The sequence below is a fragment of the Nyctereutes procyonoides genome, unplaced genomic scaffold (genome assembly GCF_905146905.1).
Source record: "Nyctereutes procyonoides isolate TBG_1078 unplaced genomic scaffold, NYPRO_anot_genome, whole genome shotgun sequence".
Lineage (NCBI taxonomy): Eukaryota > Metazoa > Chordata > Mammalia > Carnivora > Canidae > Nyctereutes > Nyctereutes procyonoides.
Window position 1 is genome coordinate 15,016,405 of NW_026575125.1, and position 27,975 is coordinate 15,044,379.

A 27,975-nucleotide genomic window follows, 5' to 3' on the forward strand; every position below is an offset into this window, starting at 1 on the left:
CCACTTCTGGACAAAAAGTGTTAGGTCTGAAAGGGGAGTACAAAATACGAAAAGGCCAAGCATGAGCTCACTTCATTCCAGAGAAGCAGGGCTTGGTTACCTTGTTAGGCGGGATGGCGTACAGTTCTGGCACCAGGTGGATCCCATTCTTGCCTCTGATTACTATTCCCTCTAGGGCCTCTCGGTATTCTTGGACCTGGAGAATGGCCCCAACCCCACAGCAGGAGAGAGGCATCATCAATACTGTCATGGGAGGTACATCACAGAAAAACACCTCTCTTGGCAACAGATTAGTAGTAGGACACAGGTCAAGAAATGCACAAATGCCCTCCATGTAGGGAGTATAGGAGGGACTGGGACTCCTGCTGACAGCAAAGGTTAGAAGGAGGGGAACGCATTGGCCTTTTCTGTGTGGTCTTTAACTCACGACTTCAATATTTCACTCTTAGCTTCTCACATATGTAAGTTCTGTCTCACCAGCTAGACTACATAAGCTTCTTGGAGTGGAGGCCAGACCTTAAGGAGGTCATCCCACTTCTACCTATCACTAGTTTTCCACTTAAAAGGCCCTCGATCAAGCATTTATTGCTCAGGAAATGTTGGCGAAGGGAACCCGCTGTGAGGGAAAGGAAGTGTACGTACTATGAACTATGTACCAGGATTCTTATGATGCACTACTTGATATGACAAAAGCTGTGGATGTAAACATTTCCATTCAATGAAAAAGGCAGTGATTTAAAAAAGAAAACCCTGTGTATGAAAAGGAAACAGACTAAAGGGGGAAAGCCCTTGACCAGCCACCCAGCTGTTTTAACATATTTCATCTTTGGAAAGCCTAGTCAAAGGCCTTCTAGATCTCAGTTCCTTCTCTTATGAAATTTGTGGACAGCAAAATCTGCAGGGGTGCAATGTTTTTTAAATGTCATTGGACAGCAAGTGGAAAAGACAGAATAGGCATAAGAGCAGCAAATTCTGTGAGACCTAGAAAATAAGGTCCTAAACACATTCTTGTCTTCTCAGCTTTTTTGTTTCTCATAATTGTCAAGTTTCATCATAACTCAAATTCTAACTCAATCCCTTTGAGAACTTTCAGTTCTAGAATAAAGAGACAGAAAACATAATACCCAAGATCATTGCTAAAGTATAACAGTAAGAATCAACAATGGGGGAACATTAACATTTCGAGCTTACTACCATGTTGGGGAGGAAGAATTTTCTCTGCCCTTCCAGGTCCCTCTAGCGGCACTAAGAATCAAACTGACATGAGACAGATGAACAGGAGAAAATCAAATTTAGTTACATATGTACAGAGAATCCACAAAGACACAGATGGGATATTCCAAAGATAGTGAAGCACCATGAGGCTTACTTGAGCTCAGGAGAGGGGTGGCGGTCTGAGGACACAAGGGAAGGAGGACCATTTGCAAGAAGGTGAGAGGAGATGTTTTGGAAAACAAAGGTGGCCCTGTGGTACACATAACTTTCTTAAATAAAGAGGAATCTGTGTCAGCAGCTTTCTTGCTAGTAGAGACAAGTAGTTGAGGGGGATGTAAAGAGCTTTTCCCGAATCTGCTGGGTTATGATCACATTTTTTAAAAAAGATTTTTTTAAAAAAAAGATTTTATTTATTTATTCATGAGAGACACGGAGATAGAGGCAGAGACATAAGCAGAGGGAGAAGCAGGCTCCCTGCAGACAGCCTGACGAGGGACTCGATCCCAGGACTTCGGGATCATGACCTGAGTCAAAAGCAGATGCTCAACCACTGAGCCACCCAGGCCTCCCTGGGTTTTAATTACTTTTAACTCAAAACAATGTTCATGCCAAAGTGGCCCATCTTGGGACAGGCTGCCCTCAGCCCCTACAGCCACTTCTGAAACCACTTAGAATTTCTGAGCAGAGCCAGCTTTCAAAACCAAAATAAATCTTGGATTGCTCATCCCACCCCAGTACATGTGGTCTGAACAGGTTAAGAAAACAGTGATGCATTTGATTATGTCAGTCATTCACATGAGCTTCAGGAGGATAGATCTGTTCTACTTACCAAAGTATGCACAGTGGCAAATGCTAAAGAAATCTGTCTTGAACAATGAATGTTGCATGAACAAATTTTTACTGGGAACTTACTATGTACTAGGCACAGGGAATGTATGGATGAACTGGATGGAGACCACCTCTACCAGGGTGCTCTGACAGGTAAGCAGGAGATTAAATACAGCTATAGGTGCCATATTGTGGTAAGCACTGTGGGACGTATAAAAGGGGCATCGATCCAGTGGTTAGGGTCAGAGAAGGCCTTCTGAAAAAAGAGACATTTACAGTGAATCAAGTGAAGGAGAAAGAGGCAGCTGAGGGTCAGAAACAGGGCTTGGGCACTTGAGAACAAGGGAGACAGCATGGCGTGTTCAAAGGACTGATATGGTTTCAGGGCACTCACATCACAGAGCTCAAGGAACTAAGGAAGCAATAAGAAATTGGGCCAGATTTTATGGGACCCCGTGAAACAGTAGAGCTTGTACTTCCATCCCAAGGCAGACAGGAGCCTTTCAAAGCTTTTAAGTAAGGCAGTAGCATAATCTAATTCGTCTTTTAATAAGATGCCCCTGGCAACAGTATAGAGAAACAGCAGGGAGTGAGGCTGAAGGCTGGGACACCCATTAAAATGCTGTTACGTTAAATAAGATGTTAACTGAGAATGCCCTTATACTAGAGCTGAAGACAGCAAAAGCTTAGGCTGGCTGGTCTGAAAAAAAAAAAAAAGAACAAATAAACCTATTTGTGGTCGACTGTGGTTCCCAATGAACCTCACTTCTCAGTACTCATGTCTTTGTGCAGTCCCCTCCCCTAGAATGTGGCATGACCCTTTAAACAACAGAATGCAACAGGAGGGACATTGCCAGTTCTGGCCTAGGCCTTAAGAAAGCTCGGTTGCTTTTGCTTTTGCATTTCAGGGTAAGACGGCCACCCTGTAAAAAGCCTAACTGGTCAGAGACTACAATTCTGTGAGAAGCCCAAGATAGCCACATGGAGGAGAAGTGAGGCCTGGGTCAGGAGCCCAGCCCAGTTCCCAGCCAACAGCCAGCATCAAGCTGCCAGCCAGGTGAGTGAGGTCACCTCAGAAGTAGATCCTCCAGCCCCAGTGAACCAGCTGACACCAAGTGAAACAGACAACCTGTCCCTGTTGAGCCCTTCCCAAATTGTAGAATCATGAACAAATAACATATTTGTTATTTAATGTGCTACATTTTAGGAAAGCTTCTTAAGCAGCAACAGATAACTGAAACAGTGCCCTAAATTCTTACGTAACCTTATGTTCTAATAACACTCAGCATACCGATGGAATGAAAATGCTGATTATCAGCACAGCACCCAGCACATTCTCACCTGAACGGCGTCACCAGTGAAGACTCCATCTATTATGAAATACGTCCAGAACACAGGCCATTCGCATTCAATGTTTTCAAAGAGCTTGAGCTCAGCAGGATCATAATGCAATCGGTTTGGGTCCTGGAATCAAACAGGAAACCTTCTGAAAGGTGATGTCAGATTATATTTATAATACCACCGTACCTCAGTGGGTTTCATTCACTTTCTGATTCAATACAGCTCTGTGGCTGCTAGGATTAGGAGTCGGCTATAATGGGGAGATGCTATTTCTGGTAGTTTTCCGTGGTAAAATCTCAGAGAAGTCAATCAGAAATGTACACAAGACTCCTTGGTGGTTTATTATACTAAGCTTCCTATATCATGAACAAATAAATAGCAATTTGCCTATAACAGTGCTCAGCAGACTATCTGTTTTATTTAAATTACTATATCAGTCACTGTGGCAAAGAAACTCAAGAAGGAGGCCACAGTTCCTCTTTAAAACACCATGTGAGCCACAGAACTGTTTGTCCTTGTCTACAGGCTGGTTTTAAACCACCAGCCTGCTGTCCTCCTTAAGATTATATTATTCTACTGCCTAACTCCAGCCTTGCTGTCTCCAAAATTAAGAATGCCCTTTCCAATATTCTAACATGTAATTTTATAATCAAGAAAGGGAGAACACCACAGTGGTGATTTAAATATGAAGCAGTTACAGAATCATAAGAAACAATATTTAAATACAACCTCTCTTGGGGTTTTATAGCCATCTCGAAGGAAGCGACAGCATCCATAACGTCCCTAAAGATGATAAAGAAAAAAGTGCAATTGATGAAAGAGAAGAATTTGTCTTTTTATTGTGATTCATGTTGGCCCTGCACCCCCTTCCCATGAATCTTTTAGTAACGAAATGTGTACCAAGTACTCTTTGTTATCAATGCAAAAACTTATCTTTAAGCAACAAGCCAAGTAAATTCAGGTTTGATCAGTGCCAAGAAAGGAAAGTCAAAACTTTCCGTTAGAGTACCAGGGCTGGGAGAGTAATTACTAAGAGTTTACAGAATGACTAGCCTTCCTTCTCATTGGCTGTATCACACAAAGATGCAGAGGGATCCTCACTGCGTGGAGAAGCCACCAAGGCAGATACTTCTACTTGAAGTACTTGATTGGGCTACTTCTACTTGAAAGACTGGAGAGCCTAAAGGACATTGGAGACTCCTCACAAGTAGGCTCTGGATACAAAGAAGTATGGGGGTGGGGACAGAGGCAGGTGGGGATGGGTGGGGCTTCTTCCGGCCCAGGGCTCTTGCTGCTGGCTTTCCTGCTGCAGGCTCCAGGGTTCCTCTCCAGCTTCCTGGGTGTTCATAAAGAAGGGCAGTGGCACTGAGCTCTTGATCTACCTCCCTAGTCCCTGGATCGCAGTGTTGGGTGTCCATTCCCCAGTTTCTTAAGCGCACAGGGGCTCCTTTAGTGCTGGCTGCAGAGGCAAGCGTACCCCTAGCAGCCAGCCCCACAGTGTTCTGGGAGTCATGGGGAGGCCCAGCCTAGAACCCACTCCCCTTTAAACACTTCATTCCCTGCACTGACTCCCTGGCTACTGGGACAACCTAAAACAGCTTTCTTTTTCTCCACTAAACCGTGAGACAGCTTCTTTGGGGATATGGCTGGAGACTCTTCAATTCCTTTGTATCCAAGGGCTAAAAGCATTTTTTACAGAATCTAAGTAGGATCGTCACCGTGAAGATTTTTGGCTTTAAGAAACTTATTTTATTTATTTTTTAAAGGAAATTTACATTCTTGATCATTTTACTGAGAAATTCAGTTGCCTGGGCTATTTAATAACATTCTCAGTTTGGCATATTATGTCACAGTTCCTGCATTTCACCTCAGAGCAGGGGTTTTCCTAAGCTTGATTTAACTTTTGGGTTGCCAAGTCCCCAGAAATTGTGTATAAAGTTGGAGGATATTGGGACATGTGCATTTTTTTCTAGTGGGGACTTTATAGCTTTTAAGAGATTCTCAAAGAAGCCTGTGATCTCTAAAAGGTTAAGAAGCTCTGCTTTAGAAGTATAGAAGGGGAATAAATTGGGATTAGAGGTGCTGGCTTGAGTTCAAGCTCTGCTATCAGGCATAAGAACTAGGCAGGAAACAACAAATGTTGGAGAGGATGCGGAGAAAAGGGAACCCTCTTACACTGTTGGTGGGAATGTGAACTGGTGCAGCCACTCTGGAAAACTGTGTGGAGGTTCCTCAAAGAGTTAAAAATAGACCTGCCCTATGACCCAGCAATTGCACTGCTGGGGATTTACCCCAAAGATTCAGATGCAATGAAACGCTGGGACACCTGCACCCCGATGTTTCTAGCAGCAATGTCCACAGTAGCCAAACTGTGGAAGGAGCCTCGGTGTCCATCGAAAGATGAATGGATAAAGAAGATGTGGTTTATGTATTCAATGGAATATTCCTCAGCCATTAGAAACGACAAATACCCACCATTTGCTTCAACGTGGATGGAACTGGAGGGTATTATGCTGAGTGAAGTAAGTCAATGGGAGAAGGACAAACAGTGTATGTTCTCATTCATTTGGGGAATATGAATAATAGTGAAAGGGAATATAAGGGAAGGGAGAAGAAATGTGTGGGAAATATCAGAAAGGGAGACAGAACATAAAGACTCCTAACTCTGGGAAACGAACTAGGGGTGGTGGAAGGGGAGGAGGGCGGGGGGTGGGGGTGAATGGGTGACGGGCACTGAGGGGACACTTGACGGGATGAGCACTGGGTGTTATTCTGTATGTTGATAAATTGAACACCAATAAAAATTAATTTATTAAAAAAAAAGGAATAAGAACTACGGCACTGGATCACTCTGAGACTGTCTTCTCCCCTGTACACTCGGCTGTGGATACTGCACTCTCAATCGACTTAGATAAACCAAGCCACTGACCTCATGGCGAACGAAGGCCTGGGTGAGCTGCTCCACACCATCATGAAAGGGGCACTTAACACAGGGCAAAAGGACACCAGCATGATGAACGCTTACCTGGAGCTTGGAAATAATTTCATTTTTGGTCAAATTCACGAGGTTCACATCTTCCACTGCAAAGGCCGGGAAAGAGATAATGGAAAGAAGTCCAGCATCAATCTCCTTAGACGTTGATGCTCTTGGCAGCATGGAGAACAGAATAGACTGAATGAAAAACAAAGAGGTGGCTTGAACCTGAGAAGTGTGAATAGTTAGTTGCATGGTATCTAGAGACCATGACCTCAGCCCAAAGGAACATTTGAATGAGTTTGCCGATTTTGAGTTGAGCTTTCTCCTACCACGACAGCCCCTGCTGGGGGACCTCGCCTGGTCAGCCAAAGACTCCCATTCCTTGTGGGAGAGGAGAGGGCTGGGGAGAGCACAGTACTGCCTGGAGCCTATGCTGAGAGCTGCTGGTCTCCCTCCCCTGGGTGCCTTCTGTTGACTTTGCTGTGTCTTTCAGACATGCAAGGGAGGAACTAAGGACTACTATGTCAGCAGGCCGGGGTGTCCTGGATGCGAAGATAAAGACAGAGAAGAATACCTATATGGGGCTAGCGTGGAGAAATGTCTGGCTTCTGTGGAATGTGACTAGGTGATCCAGAACCCATGTATAGGAGTCAAATCCAAGAGACCACACGAACACTCAGGCAAAATGGTAAATAAGGAGAATCACTGCAGTCCTAGAACTAGGGTTACTCAGTGGCACTGTAATATGGCCTCAGTTATAAGGTAGTAGGATTAGGCACTGCAAACTAAAGGAAGGTGAAATGCTAAGTCTGGGAAGGGAAGGGAGCAGACACTGGGATCTGTGCAGACACGGGGTTAGAGCCCTGCAAACACAAGCAGAGTAAATTTCATATAAACATGGTGTACTACGTTAATTGATTTTCAGGTGTTACACCAATTTTGTATTCCTAGAATAAATCCCATTTGGTCATGTTAAAAAATGTTTTTTTCCGTTTTATAAAGAAGGAATTTGGGTACTATGTCTAGTTCACATATGAGGGCTGAGACTCAGACACAGACTTGTGTGACAGAATGAGGATTCTAAGCCAGGCCCAGCTGGCAGCAGAGCTCACATGGTTTCCACCAGGGACTACGCATTAGTAAGATACAAATCAGCTTGACTCTATTCAACTGTAGCCCAAGAAAGAGCAGATTCTCCATTAGGGACTCTTTAATGCGGGGAAAGGAGGTAAAGATGGGGGAGCCCTTCAGCCCTTCAGCTTCAGAATAAAGCTTCATTTTCTCAAGCGAACTGACCCCGAAGGCCAGTTCTTTAACTAGCTGCTCTCCCTCAGGCTCTCTGCCTGGAAACAGGCACTCCCTCCAGAAGCTCTCTGCTAACAAGTTTACATGGCTCTTACCACCCTCACAACCCTGGCACGGTATGTGGCAGACAGTGGACCCTCACTAAGTAAGAGTTTACTGACTAACCAGCAATGGGTGAGCCACTGTCTGCTTAATGGAGTCCCCTAATCTGCAACAAATCACTCCTTTCTCTGCCCTCTATTTCATGTAGGTTCTACTAATTTGTCATTTGTCCCACATCATCTCTCCTCCACCATCCATCCTGCCCATCCCTTCCCCTCCTTGAGTGAACTACTGCTTGCTAGTATTCAATTTGGTGGCATCATGAAAGAAACTCAAGAGAAAACCACCTATATGCTCAAAAAACAAACAAGATTTTGCCTCCAGGAAAACAAGGTTGCTATGACTCGCCATCATGTTGTACGTTTACATAGCGCTTTTCAGCTTATAGAGTGCTCTGACGAACTCTGATCCTTACGACCACTCTGCATGACAGGAGGGGAAGGTGCCAGTATGCCCATTTTATGGATGAGGAAACTGAAGCTCAAAGAAGCCAAGTACCACCAAGCTAGAAAGGTGAGGAGTGTGGGGCACTTGGCTGGCTCAGTCGGTAAAGCATGCAGCTCTTGATCTCAGGGTTGTGAGTTTGAGCCCCATGTTGGATGTAGAGATTACTTAAAATTAAAATCTTAAAAAGAAAAAGAAAGAAGAAAAGGTGGGGAATGTGACCTGGAGCCCAGGTCTTCTACTCCATCAGTCCTGTTCCCTCCTGTCTGGACCGTGAGAGGCTGGAGCTGTTACCTGACAGTGTTCGACATCATCAGGCAGGACATGGATCACTGACTTGCGTCCTCCATGGGCTCCAAAGAGGTCCAGCTCATCAATTGCCTCAAGGGCTGCCTGCAAGCACAGGTATGAATCACTTTTTCTCTCTAGTAAAGATACACTCCCATATCCGATACTCCTTTCTCATTAAACAATCTAGCATGCATGTTTTCCCAAAGGTTATGAAACACATCTCTAAAATTCAGCTAACATATCCTGTAGACATATCCTATCCTTATTTTCAGTGGAATCACGCTTTTCCTATATATTGCTGCTCTTTGCAGAAACAAGAAAAACAGACAAACATTTCCCCAAATGAGGTTATTATTTGACCATAAAATGAAATATTGATGAGTTCCTAACATTGGGAGAGGGCGCTAAATTCACAGACAGCTTTTCTTTCACCTATTTGTGTCAATTCTAATATTAGCATGTCTGCCACTTCAGAAAGTTATTTCTTTTAATATGAAGTATGTTTTTGGTCAATTGACCTTAAAGAACATATTTCTTGTTGCTTTGAAAATTCTAGTTCTAGTCTTTATTCTCTCCAAGGATATACTTTCATCTTGAGCATGAGGGAGGCACGTTAAATGTCTAGGGTGAGAGCTGTAAACTGGGATCCCTGGGTGGCGCAGCGGTTTGGCGCCTGCCTTTGGCCCAGGGCGCGATCCTGGAGACCCGGGATCGAATCCCACGTCGGGCTCCCGGTGCATGGAGCCTGCTTCTCCCTCTGCCTGTGTCTCTGCCTCTCTCTCTCTCTCTGTGACTATCATAAATAAATAAAAAAATATAAAAAAAAAATAATAAAGAAAATACTTTAAAAAAAATAAAAAAATAAACTGGTGGCTGGCAGACAGAATCTGCCCCAGAGAACACAGGTGTTCTGAAGAAACACAGGTGACCTGAAGAAATTTTTAAAATGATTTTAAATGGGAATACCTCTAGAGAAAGTTCCCAGTGTCCCCAGGACCCCTCAGTATTTTTCTATCTGGCCAGTTTCACTTGTTTATTATGTTACTTGCCTGACCTGACTCCATAGACTTTTGAACTTGTAAGCCCTGCCCTACAAAGCAGTCATATTCTTCAGCCTTCTTTATGACCCAGAAAAGAAGACTGGACATCACACATCCAGATGCTTAGACAACAGCAAGAGCTGAGACCTGTGGGTGATAATAATGGATGATGAGGAAGGAGGGCCCTGAATTTCTGGCACAGGCACATTTCAGGGTAGGAAACCCATTCTTTACCTATCATCTCAGTCAGCTGGGGTATATGTGCCACTCAAATTTCATACTTGCAGTTGACTTTTGAAAAATATGCTAATCAGATTAAACCCAAACCCCTAAAGATGACAACCAAATCAAAGCAGTAGAAATGCAAAGAAGGAAGAACAAACAGGTCCAGAGTGTCACCTTGGCCATTCCTACAGAGCTTGCATTCAGTTCTGGAATGCCCTGATTAGTCTTGTCTCCTCGTTCCCACATTCCATAATCCTGCAGAAGAAGACGGGAGTGAGCAGAGCAGGGAAGGTGCTATGGAAAAATAATCCCTTTATGTTACCATGGCACACTGAAACATGAGTATCTCTTCTCAAAGGTTGCCGAATTCATGGCTTTACATACTCTGGCTGTGCTCTTGTCCTCAATTTCACTTTATTTGACCTCTGTGCAGAATTTTGCAAGTAAATACTCAAGTGAAACAAAAATGCATGCAAAAACACTCAATTTTCTTATTTCTAAAAATTATCAATTTGTAAGAAACTCTTGATTTGTAGAGAACAAAATTTTTATCTTCAAATCAAATGAAATGCTGCCCTTCTACTTAGCAAATCCTTTTGAACTTATATTATATTCTAAGATAAAGAAACTTAAATGCATTATAACCAGGTGAAGCCAACCAAACCATTTAAAATAATTTAATACCTATTCCTAGTGTCACTTCTTGGGGGAAAATGCTGAGTAAGTAACAGAGGCCAAAATCAAAAGTGAGGCACAGAATAGTGAACTCTCTTGGTCTTTTAAAACCGATTCATGTGAACTGGCTCAGAACACTCCATCCATACAGAGAATGTGATACATGCATACCTAACTTGTATAATTCATATATTCTCTTAAGAAAGACAAGCACTGGATACTGTTTTGAAATAATGCTACAGAGCAGCACTGAAAAATTACAAGCCAACAAGAACAGGACCGGTGCCAAAATATCAGTGTTTATTATTTATCTGCAAAGATGAACATTCCAAAATGTACAAATTTAGACTGAGGCCCACCCAAGTGGCTTTAGACTCTCTCCAGCTGAGCCCCAGGACTCCTTCCTTCAGTGCTCTTCACATCTGGGCCTTTCCACATTCCAACCCATTCTTACTCCAACCCTGGAGCCAAGTGACTCATCCTCAAAAACCGCTCTGATCAGCTTGCTCCCTTGTGCAAGAATCTAAAATGACAAAGTGCTTATTCCCCAGTGGCACACATCAGCTCTCTTAGGCCAGCCACACCTCCGGTATCATGCCTCCACCCCCTGCACGCCCACAATCCAACTTTGTTTTCTGCTACCCTACAACAGTCCATTTTCAGGCTAAATCTACTCCTTCCCTCTGCACCCCACCCCTGCTCCCCAGGGACCCCTCGCACACTCAGAGCCCATTCCTGCCCAGGACTGCTCATGCTATTCCGCACTGTCTGCTCATCCTGCAAGGTCCAACTAAAGTCCCACCCTTTCCACAAAGACTCCTCTGGTTTTTTTAGACCTCGGTACTCCTGCCATTTTGAGCCAGGTCACTCTTTGCTGTGGGGCTGTCCTGTGCACCGCGGGATGTTCAGCAGAATCCTTTACCATCACTCGCTAGATGTCAGCAGCTCCCTCCCCAGGGTGACAAGCAAAAATGTCTCCAGACATTGCCAAATGTTCCCTGGGAAGGGAAGACTGCCCTTCGATGAGAATCACCTCTTTAGACCCGAGTAGCCCTTAGACCAAACCTAGTCTGCTACCTATGTTTGTAAATAAGGTCTATCTGGGACACAGCCATGCTCACATGCTCCCGAGTCATGTATGGCTGCCTTTCTGCGACAAGGGCAGAGTTGCCTAGAAGCAAAAGGGACTGCAGGGGCTGAAAAACTGAAAAATATTTACTGTCTGGCCCTTTACAGAAAATGTTTGCTGACCCTTGCTTTAAGACCATAGTGGCTTTCTTTCTTTCTTTCTTTCTTTCTTTCTTTCTTTCTTTCTTTCTTTCTTTCTTTCTTTCTTTCTTTCTAAGATTTTATTTATTCATGACACACACACACACAGAGAGAGAGAGAGAAAGAGAGGGAGAGAGAGAGGCAGAGACACAGGCAGAGGGAGAAGCAGGCAGGGGCCCGATGTGGGACTCTATCGTGGGACTCCAGGATCATGCCCTGGGCCAAGGGCAGGCGCCAAACCACTGAGCCACCCAGGAATCCCTCTTTCTTTTTAAATCAAACTCTCCTCTTTCTTTTCTGCCCTTAATTAACAGTTAGCTTTGCACAGGTTCTCTGTTCTCTAAGAAGTGGATGAGGCTCCACTTTCCATATCAGACAAAAGTCTGCTAGGATTCTAAGATTAGACATTTACACATGTTTACACCTGCCCACACCTGGCCTGGGCACCTATCCGGCTCTGGCCCCTCTGCCTGTGGGCCACCTGCAGTGATGCCCACGGCACTGCAGCTCCTACTGACAAGCTGCTGCTGCTGCCCTTCACCCTGATTCAGGCCAGCTGAGGACCTGCTACAGGACAGGTTAGGGTCTCTTTTAAAACGAACAAAGGGGGCAGCCCAGGTGGCTCAGGGGTTTAGCGCCGCCTTCAGCCCAGGGTGTGATCCTGGAAACTCGGGACGGAGTCCCACATTGGGCTCCCTGCATGGAGCCTGCTTCTCCCTCTACCTGTGTCTCTGCCTCTCTCTATCTTTCTCTGTGTGTGTATCTCTCATGAATGAATGAATAAATAAATAAATAAATAAATAAATAAATAAAATCTTAAAAGAAAACGAACAAAGGGTAGTGGAAAGGGAGGTGGGTGGGGGGATGGGGTGACTGAGTGACGGGCACTGACAGGGGCACTTGACAGGATGAGCACTGGGTATTATAGTTTATGTTGGCAAATCAAACTCCAATAAAAATATACAATCAATCAATAAATAAAATGAGCATAATGGATTCAAGCAGCATGTGGTGCATTCCAAAGACATCAACTCCCCAAGTGGGTCCCAGGACAAACATGCATGCACATTGTGTGCCTAGATGACAATCTTAGAGCTCTAATCTGGCTAACCTGATTGGCCCCGATCAGTCTAGCTGTCCAAGAACTGTATGATTTTTATTCTCCTTACCTGAGACACCTGAAAAACTACCAGGGTTGATACTTACAGCGACTTTATATGCGGCTTCTATGTAAAAAACAAGATTCTGTATGAAGGCCACCTCATCAAGGGTAAAAATGATACGTAAACCTAGCAAAGAGAAACAGACAATGAAGTTAGAGTTCTGTTGTGAAGAGAAATGTGTGTGCTGCCAATCACAAATTACAAATATCACAGTAGGAAAGAAATTCTTGCACCCCCTTTTTCATTTTTCTTCCCCCCCCCATTTTCATTTTTCTTACTAGGGCATCAAAAATGAAGTCTGAAGTAAATTGAAACAGATAATGTCTAATCTCAGAAAGAGAAAGGAAGGAAGGAGGGTGTGTCTATGGGTAGAAAAGACTGAAAGAGGTGTGGGGCCTTTTAAAGTATGAATTTTGGGGCAGCCTGGGTGGCTCAGCAGTTTAGCACCGCCTTAGGCCCAGGGCATGATTCTGGAGACCCGGGATCGAGTCCCACGTCGGGCTCCCTGCATGGAGCCTGCTTCTCCCTCTGCCTGTGTCTCTGCCTCTGTCTGTCTGTCTGTCTATCATGAATAAATAAAATCTTTAAAAAAATAAAATAAAGTGTGAATTTTTGAAGCTGGTAGGAATATGGTAAGATACGAACTCTTACATCAATGGGGGTAGTTTTTTTTTAAGATTTTATTTATTTATTTATTTATTTATTTATTTATTTATTTATTTATTTATGAGAGAGAGAGAGAGAGAGAGAGAGAGAGAGAGAGAGAGAGAGAGAGAAGCAGGCTCCATGCTGGGAGCCCGACGTGGGACTTGATCCCAGGTCTCCAGGATCACGCCCTGGGCTGAAGGCGGCGCTAAACCACTGAGCTACTTGGGCTGCCCCAATGGGGGTAGTTTAACTAGCAAACTGTTCTGAAAACAATTTGGTAATATATATAAGTAGCCTCTGAAGGATATCTAACAGAAGGAAGCAAGGAGAGATGGGGTCAAAATTGGTATTATAGGGCAGTGCCTGGGTGGCTCAGTCAGTTAAGCGGCAGTCTCGATTTTGGCTTGGATCATAGTATCGGGGTCCTGGGATTGAGCCCTGTCTCAGGCTCTGCACTCAGCAGGAAGTCTGCTTGAGGATTCTCTCTACCTCTCCCTCTGCCATCCCTGCCACACTCTCTCTCAAATAAATAAATCTTAAAAAAAAATTTTGGTATTGCAACATTAGTTATACTAGGGGAAAAAAGAATAAGGTAATAATTTATGGTATATCCATTGATAAAGTCACTGAAATTGTGTTTATGAAGACTTGTAAGATCATGGGGTAAACTCTTAGGTTATAATGCTAAATAATAAAGACTACTATTATGCAAACAAGATGATAAATAGAAAAAAAAATAATTTAGAGGAGAGACATTCAAATGCAAATTGGCAGGGAGATTTTTTTTTCTCTTTGTATTTTGTTATATCTTCCAGGCTATTTACAGTGGGCTCATATTAATTTTCATAACCAAAAAGTATTTTTATAAATGCCTGGTTTATTCATAAAACTGTAACAGTATTATTTACGGATTTCTGCTGCCTTTAGAGTTTCACCTTTTCAGTCTGAAATACATGGGAAGCCTCTAACTCAGAAGGCCAGGTTACTGAACTGGGGATAAGAAGTCTGAGACAGAGCAGCTAAGTGACCTAACCCCTGGGGGCCATCGCAGTCGACTGCATCATGTGAGACACCATTTGGTTAGCAGAGATATACGGCAGTCTGGAGCTCAGGAGGCCCAGTGTCCAAGCTGCCATGGAAGCCGACAGCTTGGGCTGCGGAACAGTGCTCAGTCGGGGAGTACTCCCAGCATGGAGGCTATGGACCTACTGACCACTCTGGGCAGACTGCCAACTTCTACAAATTACATTGTTTGTATATAATTCGGGTAAATGAAAGTGTGTCTAGAAGGGGGTGTGAGAGGAAAGGGGGAAGTGGCAGGGCCAGCTTTGGGGTCAACAGAGAAGGCTGACAGAGCTGGCTCAACGGACCTTTGTCCTCTAGGTCCTCAGAAGGCTCGCTGTCGGCAAGTCACAGAATCAACGTACACAATATTATAAAAATGCATGCTTTTGCTTTACAGAAATAACTTATTTTGAATTTGGATCAATGCCTGCCCCTCCCCATCCCCTCCTGGATCGCCACTCCTTGTACAAGGGGCCCCAAGGGCCCTGGCTCACCAGAGGCAGTCATCTGGGCCAGGAACAGGAGGAAGAGGGAGGTGGCATCCACCTGGAGGTGGCCCCACTGGTCGTCACCTACCACGGTGCTGCAGGTGGCAGTGTTGTACTTGGCGTGCAAGCTGTCTCTGGTACTCTGAGTGTGCTTGAACTTCTCTACTTTATCCACCTGAGGGAGAGAGCAAGCCGGCTCCACAGTTATGGGGTTCAGAGCTGGCAGAAGCCACACCCAGGGTTCATCGCTTGGGTCTGGACCTCTCATCTGCTACCTCTGGGAGGCAGAGAGATAGAAGGCAGTACGTGTTCACCATGAGCACCACACACAGGGGCTGTGCGGGGGACTCTTCCTGCCCACACCAGGGATGTCCCAGCCCAGCAGGATTTCAACAAGCTCTGCAGGGCGAGGGGTCAGGCCAAAGGGTTTCCTTGTCTGCATATACCCCACATGAGCTGTGACACATGGAAGGTACTCAGTGAAAGAAAGGGGAAGAAAGAGGGCCTGTTTCAACTTCTGCTTCTCATTTCCTTATGTCAAAAGGAAAAGAGCAACTAGGTCTTTGAAGGCTAACCAGGAACATGCGGATGAAGAATAGGGACAGTATCATTCATCGTGGAATCTGTGCAGATCCTAATATGATATTCTGTACACAGTACGAGCTCAGTGTATTATTTTATTTACTCCTCACTGAAAATACCAGCAAATAATAATGCTGACTTGTAAAAACTTAAGCATTTTCAACTCAAATGAAAAGAAACCCTTTTATACACTCAACAGAAGAAACAATACTATATGGTTATCTGGGAGTGGCTTTTAAGAACAAGGATTTCTTCCCCACTTAAAAAAAAGTGCATGCTCTCCTTTTACATAAGTAACTCTTCAAAGGAGATTCTGAGAAACAGAGTCCTTTGAGTCTGCGATTCTATAGTATAAGATTATTGAAGATGATTTTAAAGGACAAAGCAAGCAAAGTATTTTCAACTTCTCTTCCACTTAAGAAAAACTCAAAATGTTTTAGGAATGTTCATTGTCACCACAAAAGTGACAAAATGCCCACTCAGATGACCTGAAAATACATTTGTTATTTTCCACCTACCTGTCTCATCATGCACTGGAGAAGACCCCGCATCAGTTTCACCACGTTCTGTGGAAATAAAGTGGGATCGGTGACAAAGCCAGCTTCCCTGCTCCAGGAAAACAACCTCCTCACCACATGGTCCATAAGCCAGGGCTGTCTGGCGTCTTCTCTGAGAAGGCACACCCTGAGCATATACACGTATTCTGAATGGTTAGATTATCTCCACTCCACTGCGAAGAAAGAAAATCTTGATGCAGTGGCTTCTCTCGAATAAAGGGGTTGCACCAGATGGCACCTCCAGTTCTGAAACCCAGGGACTCCTCACTGGTATTTTAGCAAGACAATTTTGTAAGCCTAGTACCCTGATGCTTAATTCTGATATCACAATTCTTATTTTTGTTATGCCAAAGATGAATTAAGCCCACCATGACTGCCCCAAAGTAATGATGCTTTGCCAAAAAGGCCATCTGTGACACCATCACTGGACTATTGAGTAAAGTTCTTACAAAATGCAAGTAGCTGCCAGGGTTTCTTAATATGTATTGCCATCAACTATTATCATTATCATTATGAACAATAACAGTACTGTGAAAATCAGACTGTCTCTCCAGGTGCTGTACAAAACACTTGACCTGGATTCTGTCTAATTCCTGCAACAACCTTATGAGGCAGATGTGATTGTTACCCTGCTTTATAGATGAGGAACCTGAGGCTGAGAGATGATGCAATGTTGCTGAAGTCTCCCAGCGGGCAGGGGATAGAGAACAGAGCCCACACTGTCAATACATTATGTTGCCTCCCACTTCTTCCACAATTCAGACCTATCAAAAGACTGGTCTTAAGCTGTCCTATTAAAAACATGATAAAAAAAATAAAAAATAAAAACTAATTCACAAGTAGCTGCAGAATGGAATTATTTTGTAGGTTGAAGTAGCCCAGTTGAAAGAAGTTCCCACCCAGGACCATGAGCATCTCCTCTCTTGTAGAATGTGCACGGTCTGCAGGGGAGCAATGTAGTGAAAGGCCACGAAAGTTCATTACCAGAGAGAAGTCTGGAATGAATCATCCTCCAGATCCTTCTGCCTCTAAAATCCTATGATTCTAGAATACCATCTCACTTTATGTCATAGACTCTTTGGAGGCAGAAAACGTTACCTCCTAATAAGGTATAACAAACATCGTTATAATTAACATATCCTATAGTGGATAGCACAAATATTTGTCAACCGATTTCCCCTTGAATAAAGTTATTTCCAATATGCAGAAGCACGGTGGTTCCCAACTGGAGGTGACATTCTCATCCCCCAGAGGTGGAGGAACATCTGGAAATGTGGGGCTGGAGGCATTTTTATTGTCACTATGATGAAGGTGGGTACTACCAGCATTTAGTGAATAGGGACCAAGAAGCCTAAGTGTCCTGCAATGCACAGGACAGTCTCACACAATGAGTAACACTACTTCCTATGCCCCAAATGAAACAGCAGCCCTGTTAAGGATCATTGGAAGATCCCATGTTATCCTCCATAATCAAGGGAAATGTCTCTCTTTAGTTATTAACAACACTCAACACAACAACGTGGCCTGTTTGTGCCTCACTACTGTCATTCATAGCACAACAAATCTAGTCAACTCTAGCCTACATCAGAAAACACTTAGAGAGGAGAGGTACAGGGTGTGTGCATGCGAGGGCATGTGTAGACAGGCAAGCTTTACTTTGATTTTGTCTCAAAGGAGGATGGGGAGTTTGGTGAACACCCAAACTAAATTACTATACTGCTAAAGAATGATTCACTTATTTAATAATCATCCAACTTCTTGGAAGAGCATTCAGTGCTTGCTGCAAACGTATTTTAAAACTACCTCTTGCCTTACCTCCAAGACTTGGTGATTTCATCACCTTACACTCAGCATATCTAGCCAAATCCAAACCGTCCTTCCCTTGCTCCCACAGACAGGCTTCCTCTGTTAGTTTCTCTATCACCGTTAAGGCTGCCTGCCACGCCTGCCCACTTTGGTTGCTGTAACAAGCACTGATTGGGCAATAAGAACTCTCCCTGAACCTGATAATCTGCTGGCTGTGAGGGCCAATGAGGAGCACGTGAATCAAAGATAAATCCCAAAGGCTCTCATGCTAAGAGAACTACACTGTTATATGTCAATGCTTCCTACTTCAAAGCTATCACTCAAAATGCTCTGAAAATACCTCCTACGCTCAAGGGCAGATTATTTTCTTACATATTCAATGATAGCAAATCTTTGCTTTGGTGAACATGTTGATTTCTGATTTTGGAAATCAATAAAAGGACTTCATTGTGCTGTACAGGAACATAGGCATGAATATTGGACAACACCAATGTGGTTCAAAATTAAAGGGTGACTATAAATTAATAAGACTGCTTTGGAATGGTTCAAACTAGAAAGGAATTTCTAAGGAAAATTCCAAAAATGTTTTAAGCAGTAGCAATACTGTTTGGTTAAATACCCTTTCAACATGACTACTCCAGACTACTACACTTTGGAATGTATATATCTGGTGTGCTGACTCCTTAAAAACAATCATATTAGTTTATAATGACATTTTGTATATAAGTATATATAAAATTGACAGAGCATGTGTGAAAGAAATGTAGCTAGTTACAAATTTGAATGCTCTCTTTTCCCTTTCTCCCTTTCAGAATAGTGATTTTTGTCTTTTTAAGGAGGGAAACAAATCTCAAAACGACCAAGGAGAAGTTGAGAACTAAGGGCCTCCCTAAAATATTTTATAGCAAAAATGGAGGTGATGCCTACACCCAACTCTTCCGCACAGCTACTTCCTTGTAGGCTTTTCAGTTCAAGGAAAAGGTGCTGAGCAGCCAAGACATAGCTGCCAGTCAGCATTACCTGCTCCAGCTCGTAGGCTTTGGCCTTGTCTTCATCACGGTCGGCATTCTTGCGGTAGGCCATGCCCAGGCCCCACACAGCCAGAATGCTATAGATGTTATCCCGTACCCAAGCATCCTTCTGCTCATGACTGGCCGACAGCAGCCCCGTGACAGGATTCTATTAGAGAAGAGACACAAAATGACTCAGCACCACCTTCACCCAGCTCTTGGCAAATGAATGCTCACCCTAAGAGGGCCCAATGAGGGCTGAGGTAAGGAGTAGACACACAAGTTCTACTCCTTGCTCTGCCACCAACAGCATGACCACGGGTGAGAAGGGACATCACTTTTCTGGGCTTTGATTTCCTCATCTGTATAACATAAATATTAGACTAGAAAGTCTCTAAGGAACCTTCTGACTCTGATGTTTTATTCTTTTGCTTTCAAACCAGATCATGCTATGACAAACAGAAGAAACAACAAAGTCTACACAACTCTTAAAATTTTTTTTAAGGTTTTATTTATTTTTTCATGAGAGACACAGAGAGGCAGAGACATAGGCAGAGGGAGAAGCAGGCTCCCTGCAGGGAGCTCAATGTGGGACTCGATCCCAGAACTCCGGGATCACGCGACCTGGACCAAAGGCAAAGATGTTCAACCACTGAGCCACTCGGAATCCCACAACTCTTACAAATCTGTGCACTGAAAGCTTTAGGTCTTCTTCTGCTTTCATGTTTCCACACCAGTTGGTGAAGTGCTGAACCTGGGAGGGAGAGACCTGGATATAGGGTCCCACTCCACCAGCCTAGCTCTATGTGCCAGGGGAAGTCGCCTACCCTAACTGGGCCTCCACTGCCTTGTCTGTGAACCCAGATGCTTCATGAGCCCAAAAAGGAGACACTAATAAGCAAGAGGACATCAGGGGGTCCTATGTAGCTAGATATTTAAAAGGGCAGCTGAGTCACTAAAAAGCCAGATCTTCACACAAAAAAAATATATACAATATTCCTAACAGAATTATTCATAATGACCCAAAAGTGGAAACAACCCAAATGCTCATCAATTGATGAATGAACAAAATGTGGTCTATACAAACAATGAAATATTACTCAGCAATAAAAAGGAAAGAAATACTAATACTATATGCTATAGCATGTGTGAACCTTGCAAACACGATGCTAAGTAAAAAAAAAGCTGGTCACAGAGGACTGCATATTGCATGATTCCATTTCTTTATAATGTCCAGAATAGGCAAATCTGTAGAGATAGAAGATAGATTAGTGGTTGTCTAGAGCTGGGTTCAGGGGAAGATGGGAGGAAGTGGGGAACGAGTGATTGTTAACAGGTTTCTTCCTTTCTAGGGGTGATCCAATTGTTCCAATGGACCATGGTGATGATGCACAACTCTGTGAATATACTAAAAATCATTACATTATTTACTTTATTTATTTATTTTTTTTAATTAATTATTTATTTATTTATGATAGTCACAGAGAGAGAGAGAGAGAGGCAGAGAAACAGGCAGAGGGAGAAGCAGGCTCCATGCACCGGGAGCCCGACGTGGGATTCGATCCTGGGTCTCCAGGATCGCGCCCTGGGCCAAAGGCAGGCGCCAAACCTCTGCGCCACCCAGGGATCCCACATTATTTACTTTAAATAGATGAATTATATGATAAGTAAATTATATCTCAAAGAAGCTATATTTTTTCAAAAGCCAGTGCCAAAGAACTCTGTGCCTAGAAATAAAATAGGTAGGGTAAAAAAAGAGTCACATAAAGATAAAGCCTTGTTGACTTTTCCTGAAAATATGCAAAGAAATATGTATCTAATAAAATACATCTAATTAAATATAGAAACTTCCCAGCTTAAAGTTATTCAAAGGGGTATTAAATTACTTACAAGAAAGCTCATGAAAAAAGTGGGGGTACTTTTTTTTTAATCAGATTTTATTTATTTATGTGAGAGAGAGAGATCATGAGCAGGGGCAGAGGGAGAGGGAGAAGCAGACTCCCTACCGAGCAGGGAGCCTGAAGTGGGACTCGATCCCAGGACCCTGGGATCATGACCTGACCACAGGCAGATACTTAACTGACTGATCCATCCAGTTGTATACTTTCAAAGTGACCCTACCATGGATATTAGGCCAAAATACTTTGGCATAGTTTCAAATGGTCCCACATAAGGAATTAAATATTTGGCTTTCTCCTTCAACTAACCTATGCCCTCTCCAAAAACATCTAAAACTCAACTGATACTGCCCTCAGGGGCAACAGTATTTTGTATTTTGACGCTGTTCCATAGCTAACAATTACAAATCAATCATTTTAAAGTCTGGAACTGAAGTCTAGAAACAGCTGAGTGAAGGTACGAGTCTTATTCCAACACTGGACGATTAGAATTTTTAAGAATATCAGTATGCACCAACAACATATAACATGAGCAACTCAAACTATTCTGAGGCCAGGTGGCTAATCCCAAGACAGCAAACCATCAGGAGATCCAGGGAAAGAAATCATCTCCTTTCTGGCGTACCCATCAACCATAAGCCCACTGAGAAAAACAGCCTTCCAATGGCACAGCAGTGACAACTTACACATAGTGCCAAGTGTGGTTTGGATTATGAAATCTCACTGTCCTGTTAACTGCAAGTTAACTTCTTTGACTGTTGAAGCAGATCAGCTTATCCCCACACAGAGCTAGAATGTCTGAACTCCTTGTTCCACTACAGAGACACAGTCTGGGTATTTTGGAGATCCCCACATTCAAACGTGCATACTCAAACCATGTTAACTTGGGGTGCTACTGCACTCAGTGAAAGGAATACTTACTGTTATGGACTGAATGTCTGTGTCTCCTCATATGCATTCATTCATTCATTTTAAGTAAGCTCCATGCTGGGCTTGAATGAATGCAAGGCTTGAACTCAGGACCCTGATATCAAGACCTGAGCTGAGATCAAGAGTCAGACACTTAACCAACTGGGCCACCTGGGCACCCCATCTCTCCCATAGTCATATGTTGAAATCTAATTCAATGTGATGCTATTTGAAGGTGGGGCCTTTGGGAGGCAATTAGGTCATGAGGGTAGAGCCCTCATGAAGGGGGCCTAGTGTCCTTTTAAGAGGAGGCCAGAATGTTAGCTTGCACTCTGTCATGTGAGGTTGCAACAAGAAGCTGGCTGTCTACAAGCAGGAAGAGGGCACTCACCAGGACCTGATCATGCTGGCAGCCTGATTTCGCACTTCCCAGCCTCCAGAACTGTGAGAAATAAATTTCTGTTGTTTAGGACCCCAGTCTGTGCTATATGTTATGGCAGCCCTAGCTAAGATGTGCTTCTCTCTTTAAGTCTATAAAAAATAACGTGTTGTGTTGTAAGATGTGGGAAGTTCTATTTTGATGTAATTCATAATAACTGAAATGAGTACAGACTGGGAGACACTCTGCTGTGATGGCCATTCTGCTGTCCCTTCCCCTAAGGCTGAGCCAGTGGGTTTGCCTTTGTGTGACTCCCCTACTTGGAGGTGGCTTATGTTGTACCCCCCACATTCTCACTCACTGGCTTCTGTGACCCACCCATCAGTCCATCTCTATAGATCTCTGGGGTCTTTTACTTGCACTAGCTATCTAAATGGAGGGGGAACAGAAGGCCTTTGTAGCTGAAGCTGATGCGATGTTACAAGCTAAAGAGAAACAGGCAAACTGCAGTCAACAGGAGCAAAGTGAGTAGATCTGTTTAGGCTAAGCCTATGGCCTCTGATATGATCATTTTAACTATATGCTGCTTTCTAATCTTTCAAAGATATAATTTAATTCTATCAATATTCACACATAACCTTCAGTGTATTGTATTTAGGAGCACAGGTTCTGGAAACAAACTGCCTGTGTAAAAAGTTCTACCACAATCCAGCTGACCTTGGACAAATTACTTCCGCGTCTCCATCTATCTTATGGGGATTAGAACAGTACCTAGACCTCATAGGGTTGTTTGTGAGAATTATATGAGTAAATTAATATCAAGCATTTTGGACTATGTCTAGTACAAATTAGCTCAATAACTGCTATCTATATTATCAACCTATTTGAACAGATTTTATTCACGTTATTTTTTCATATAATTATTTTAGGAAATCAGATGGAGACAGTGGTTAGGGGAAGAATCTACAAGTTACCTTAATGTAACCATCATTAGTTTTGTTAGGGGAAGAAAAAAAAGCCTGGTGCTTTCTTTTATTTTTATAGTAAATACTGCTGTGGATATATTTATTCCATTGATATGTTTGAGACAAAAACCCTCTACACCCTCTCCACCTCCAGGTCTTTATCTTTCCCTTTCTTTAGCCCAGAATTTTGCTCAAATAAATCTTCCCTTTCTGTTTCTTTTACTAAACTCTCTGTGTACTTCACCTGAAAAAATGAGTGACAAATTCTGTAATAAGCATCACTACCTCTCAACAACCATTTCCTGAGGTGACAGGTATGGGTCGTGAAGGAAGAGGATGGGGCCAAATGCAGACAACAGAGCTACTAGGAGAGCCATGAGGAGTCAATGGTAGTGTTCCAGTGTGGTATTAGAAGAGATGGCACAGGCCTGAGCCAGAGAACTCAGCACCCCTGCTGCAAGGGAACCGACAATGACATCCTTAAACTTTAGAAGAGGCCTGAGACAAATGAACCCAACATAAATTGTGTCTCACTGAGGGCAAGGAGCCAAGAGCTGGGCATTTTTGTCATTCAGGTTTAGTCATTTGTCAGCCCATCTTACCTTCTCTACCACTTCTTCACTTCTAATTTAGAGAAAGTGCCCTTTTTTGGCTCCTGTTTATGAGAGAAAAGCCTAGAATGAATAAGGCCCAGGCCTGGGCCTCTGTGCTGTGGTAACAGACAACACTAAAATCTTGGTGGCTTATAACAATGAATATTCATTTCTCCTCCATGCCTCGTGTCCATCCTTGGTAGCCTGTGGTTCTGCTCTGTGTTGTCCTTCCTCTAGGAACCAGGCTACTAAAACAGCCTATACCCACAACACTGCTCATCTCATGGCAAAGGACAAGAAACACAGCAAACCATGAACTGCCTCTTCAGGCTGCTAGCCACAACTGACACATTACATCTCCTCTTATCTCATCTGTGAAAGCAAGCCTCACAGCCATTTCTGAGTTCAACAAGGTAGAAATGTGAAATCCTCCCCCTAAGGATGAAAAGCAAATAACTGTGAATAACTATTATGTGAACAATTATATAAAACAATTATTATGTAAATAATTGTGAACAATTATACTGCCATGATGATCTCACCTGCTAGCTGTGGTGGGCTGGGACCTCCACCCTCACAGCCCACCCATAAGTGAATGTGAAGCAATCTGAGATTAATATGGTAATAAACCACCTGTATTTTGCTTTTTGGCTTATAAAATGGTATTATATAAAATGAAATTCCTACTCTTTGGGATGGAGTAAGAGGAAAAGGAATAAAGATATTAATCAGACAAATTAGACTTCATAGCAAAGAATATTAACAGGGATATAGAGGATGGTTATAAAAACAATAGGGTCAGCGCGCGATGAAGACATAACAAGCCTAAATGTGTCTGTACCTAATAAGAGGTTAAGGGATGCATACATAGTGGCTAGAACAGAGAGTCTAGAAATAGATCCATACCAATATGACAAATTGATTTTTAAAAATATTTTATTTATTCATTCATGAGAGACGCAGAGAGAGAAGCAGTCTCCCTGCAAGGAGCCCAGTGTGGGACTCGATCCCAGACCCTGGGATCAGGCCCTGAGCCAGAGGCAGACATTCATGAATTTGTTTATTCATGAGAGACAGAGAGAGAGAGAGAGGCAGAGACACAGGCAGAGTGAGAAGCAGGCTCCATGTAGGGAGCCTGACGTGGGACTCGATCCCAGGTCTCCAGGATCAGGCCCTGGGCTGAAGGCGGCGCTAAACCGCTGAGCCACCTGGGCTGCCCTACAAATTGATTTTTGATAAAAGTCTAAAGACAAACAGGGAAAGGACAACTTTTTTTAAAAAAAATGATTTTATTTTTAAGTAATCTCTATACCCAATATGGGGCTCAAACTTACAACCCTGAGATCAAGAGTCACATGCTCTACTGACTGATCCAGCCAAAAGGACAGCCTTTTTATAAATGCATTGGAACACAGAAATGCAAAGTAGTAAGAGAATATTATGAAAAATTATATGCCAACAAATTAGATAAACAAGAAGAAATTAATAAATTCCTAGAAGCACACAACTTTCCAAAACTAAATCATGCTAACAAATGGAAAGATACACCATAATCATGGTTTGGAAGAATTAAGTTAATTAAATTAAATTTATGCCCACACTACTCAAAGCAATCTACAGATCCAATGCAATTCCTACCAAAATACCAATAGCATTTGGGGTGCCTGGGTGGCTCAGCTGATTAAGCATCTAACTCTTGGTTTCAGGCGAGGTCATGATCTCATGGGTCATGAGATTGAGCCCTGGGTCAGGCTCCCCAATTAGCATGGAGTCTGCTTGAAGATTCTCTCCCTCTGCCCCTTCTCTACTTGTGCTCTAACAAATAAATCCTAAAGAAAAAAAATACCAGTAGCATTTTTCACAAAGCTAAAACAAAAGATCTTAAGATTTCTTTAGAACCACAAAAGACACCAAAGAGCCAATGTAATCTTGAGAAAGAAAAACAAAGCTGAAGGTATCACAACCCCAGATTTCAATATATACTACAAAGCTACAGTAATGAAAACAGTATGGTACTGGCACAAAAATAGACCTATAGATCAATAGAACAGAATAGAGAATCCAGAAATAAACCCAGGATTATACAATCAACTAATCCACACCAAAGAAGTCAAGAATATACAATGAGGAAAAGACAGTCTCTTCAATAAATGGTGCTGGGAAAACTGGACAGCTACATGCAAAAGAATTAAAGTGGGCCACTTTTTTTATACCATACATAAAAAGTAGCTTGAAATAAAGACTTAAACACAAGACCTGAAACCATAAAACTCCTAAAACATAGACTATAATCACTTGGACACTAACCTTAGCAACATGTTTACGAATAGGTCTCCTTAGGCAAGGGAAACAAAAGCAAAAATAAACTATTAGGACTACATCAAAACAAAAAGCTTTTGCATAGTGAAGGAAACAACAAAATAAAAAGGCAACCTACTGAATGGGAGAAGATATCTGAAAATAATATATCCAATAAGGGGTTTATATCCAAAATATAAAAAGAATTTATACAATTCAATAACAAAAAACAAATAGCCTGATATAAAAATGGGAAAAAGATCTGAATAGAAATTTTTCCAAAGAAGACATACAGATGGCCAACAGACACATTAAAAGATGCTCAACACCACTAATCACCAGGGAAATGCAAATCCAACCACAATGAGATCACCTGATACCCGTTAGAATGGCTTGTATGAAAACGAAAGAAATAACAAGTGTTTGCAAGGATATGGAGAATAGGGAACACTTGTGGGATGTTAATTGGTACAGCCACTGTGGAAAATAGTACTGAGGTTCCTCAAAAAATGAAAAATAGACATACCATATAATCTAGTAACTCCACTACTGCATTCCCCCCCCCAAAAATGAAAACACTTATTAAAAAAGATATATGCACTCCTATGTTACTGCAGCATTATTTACAACACCCAAGATATGGAAGCAATTCAAGTGATAAGTGAATGGATAAAGAAGATGCAGTATATACGTGTATAATGGACTACTACTCACCCATAAAAAAGAATGATATTGTGCCATTTGTGACATGGATGGACCTAGAGGGTAGTATGCTAAGTGAAGTCAGACAGAGAAAGACAAATACAATATGACTTCACTTACAGGTAGAATCTAAAAAACAAAAACAAATAGAAACAGATTCATTCACAAAGAACAAATTGGTGGTTGCCAGAGGGGCAGGGGGCGGGAGGATGCGTGAAACAGGTGGAGGGGATTAAGAGGTACAAACTTCCAGTTATAAAATAAATAAGTCACAGGGATGAACAGTCCAGCATAGGAAATACAGTCAGCAATACTGTAAAAAATCTTGTATGGCACCAGATGGTAACTAGACTTACTGTGGTATTTTGTGATATACATAACTATTCAATCATTATGCTGTACACCTGAAACTAATATAACATTGTATGTCAATACTCAAATATTGCAGCCACTCAAGGAAAGAATGAAAATAATAAAAAGATGTATTTTTTAAAATGTTAGGTGAGTAAACAAAAATAGTAAACCTTAGATGTCAAAATAGTTGTTAACATGGTTATAAAACAAAGCAAATACCAAAAGTAATGAGTAGAATAAAAGATACATAATGGAAAAAACTTTTAAAATATTGTTGGAAAAACTGGACATCCATATGCAAGAATATGACTCTCTATATCTAAATCTTATACTCTATACAAAAGTTAACTCAAAAATGAATCACAGATCTAAATGTTAAACGGAAACTTCTAAAACTTTTATAGGTAAACCTAGAAGAAAAACCTTCATGACCCACAGTTAGGCAGAATTAGCCATGGAACCAAAAGCACAATCCATAGAAGAAAAATCAATAAATTAGACCTCAGCAAAAGTAAAAGCTTTTGCTCTTTGAAGGACACTGTTAACAGATAAAAAGACAGGGACGCCTGGGTGGCTCAGTGGTTGAGCATCTGCCTTCGGCCCAGGACATGATCCTGGGGTCCCGTGATCGAGTCCCGCGTCGGGCTCCCTGCGAGGAGCCTGCTTCTCCCTCTGCCTATGTCTCTGCCTCTCTCTCTCTGTGTCTCTCATGAATAAATAAATAAAATCTTGGGCAGCTTAGGTGGCCCAGCAGTTTAGTGCCGCCTTCAGCCCAGAGTGTGATCCTGGAGACCTGGGATCGAGTCCCACATCAGGCTCCCTGCATGGAGCCTGCTCCTCCCTCTG

General features: G+C 42.6%; 1 protein-coding gene across 3 annotated transcripts in view; it reads right to left on the minus strand.

The window, feature by feature from the left end:
• The window catches only part of PHKA2 (phosphorylase kinase regulatory subunit alpha 2), a 78,553-nt gene that overhangs the window by 33,234 nt on the left and 17,344 nt on the right, over positions 1–27,975 (minus strand). For all 3 annotated transcript variants that reach the window (XM_055337630.1, XM_055337631.1, XM_055337632.1), the window contains 10 exons: positions 19,042–19,200; positions 16,177–16,224; positions 15,083–15,251; positions 12,919–13,001; positions 9,943–10,023; positions 8,507–8,605; positions 6,410–6,556; positions 4,114–4,167; positions 3,385–3,507; positions 101–196 (listed from right to left, as the gene is read on the minus strand). In XM_055337630.1, the coding sequence (XP_055193605.1) occupies positions 101–196; positions 3,385–3,507; positions 4,114–4,167; positions 6,410–6,556; positions 8,507–8,605; positions 9,943–10,023; positions 12,919–13,001; positions 15,083–15,251; positions 16,177–16,224; positions 19,042–19,200 (1,059 nt within the window). The remainder of the gene's footprint in view (positions 1–100; positions 197–3,384; positions 3,508–4,113; positions 4,168–6,409; positions 6,557–8,506; positions 8,606–9,942; positions 10,024–12,918; positions 13,002–15,082; positions 15,252–16,176; positions 16,225–19,041; positions 19,201–27,975) is intronic.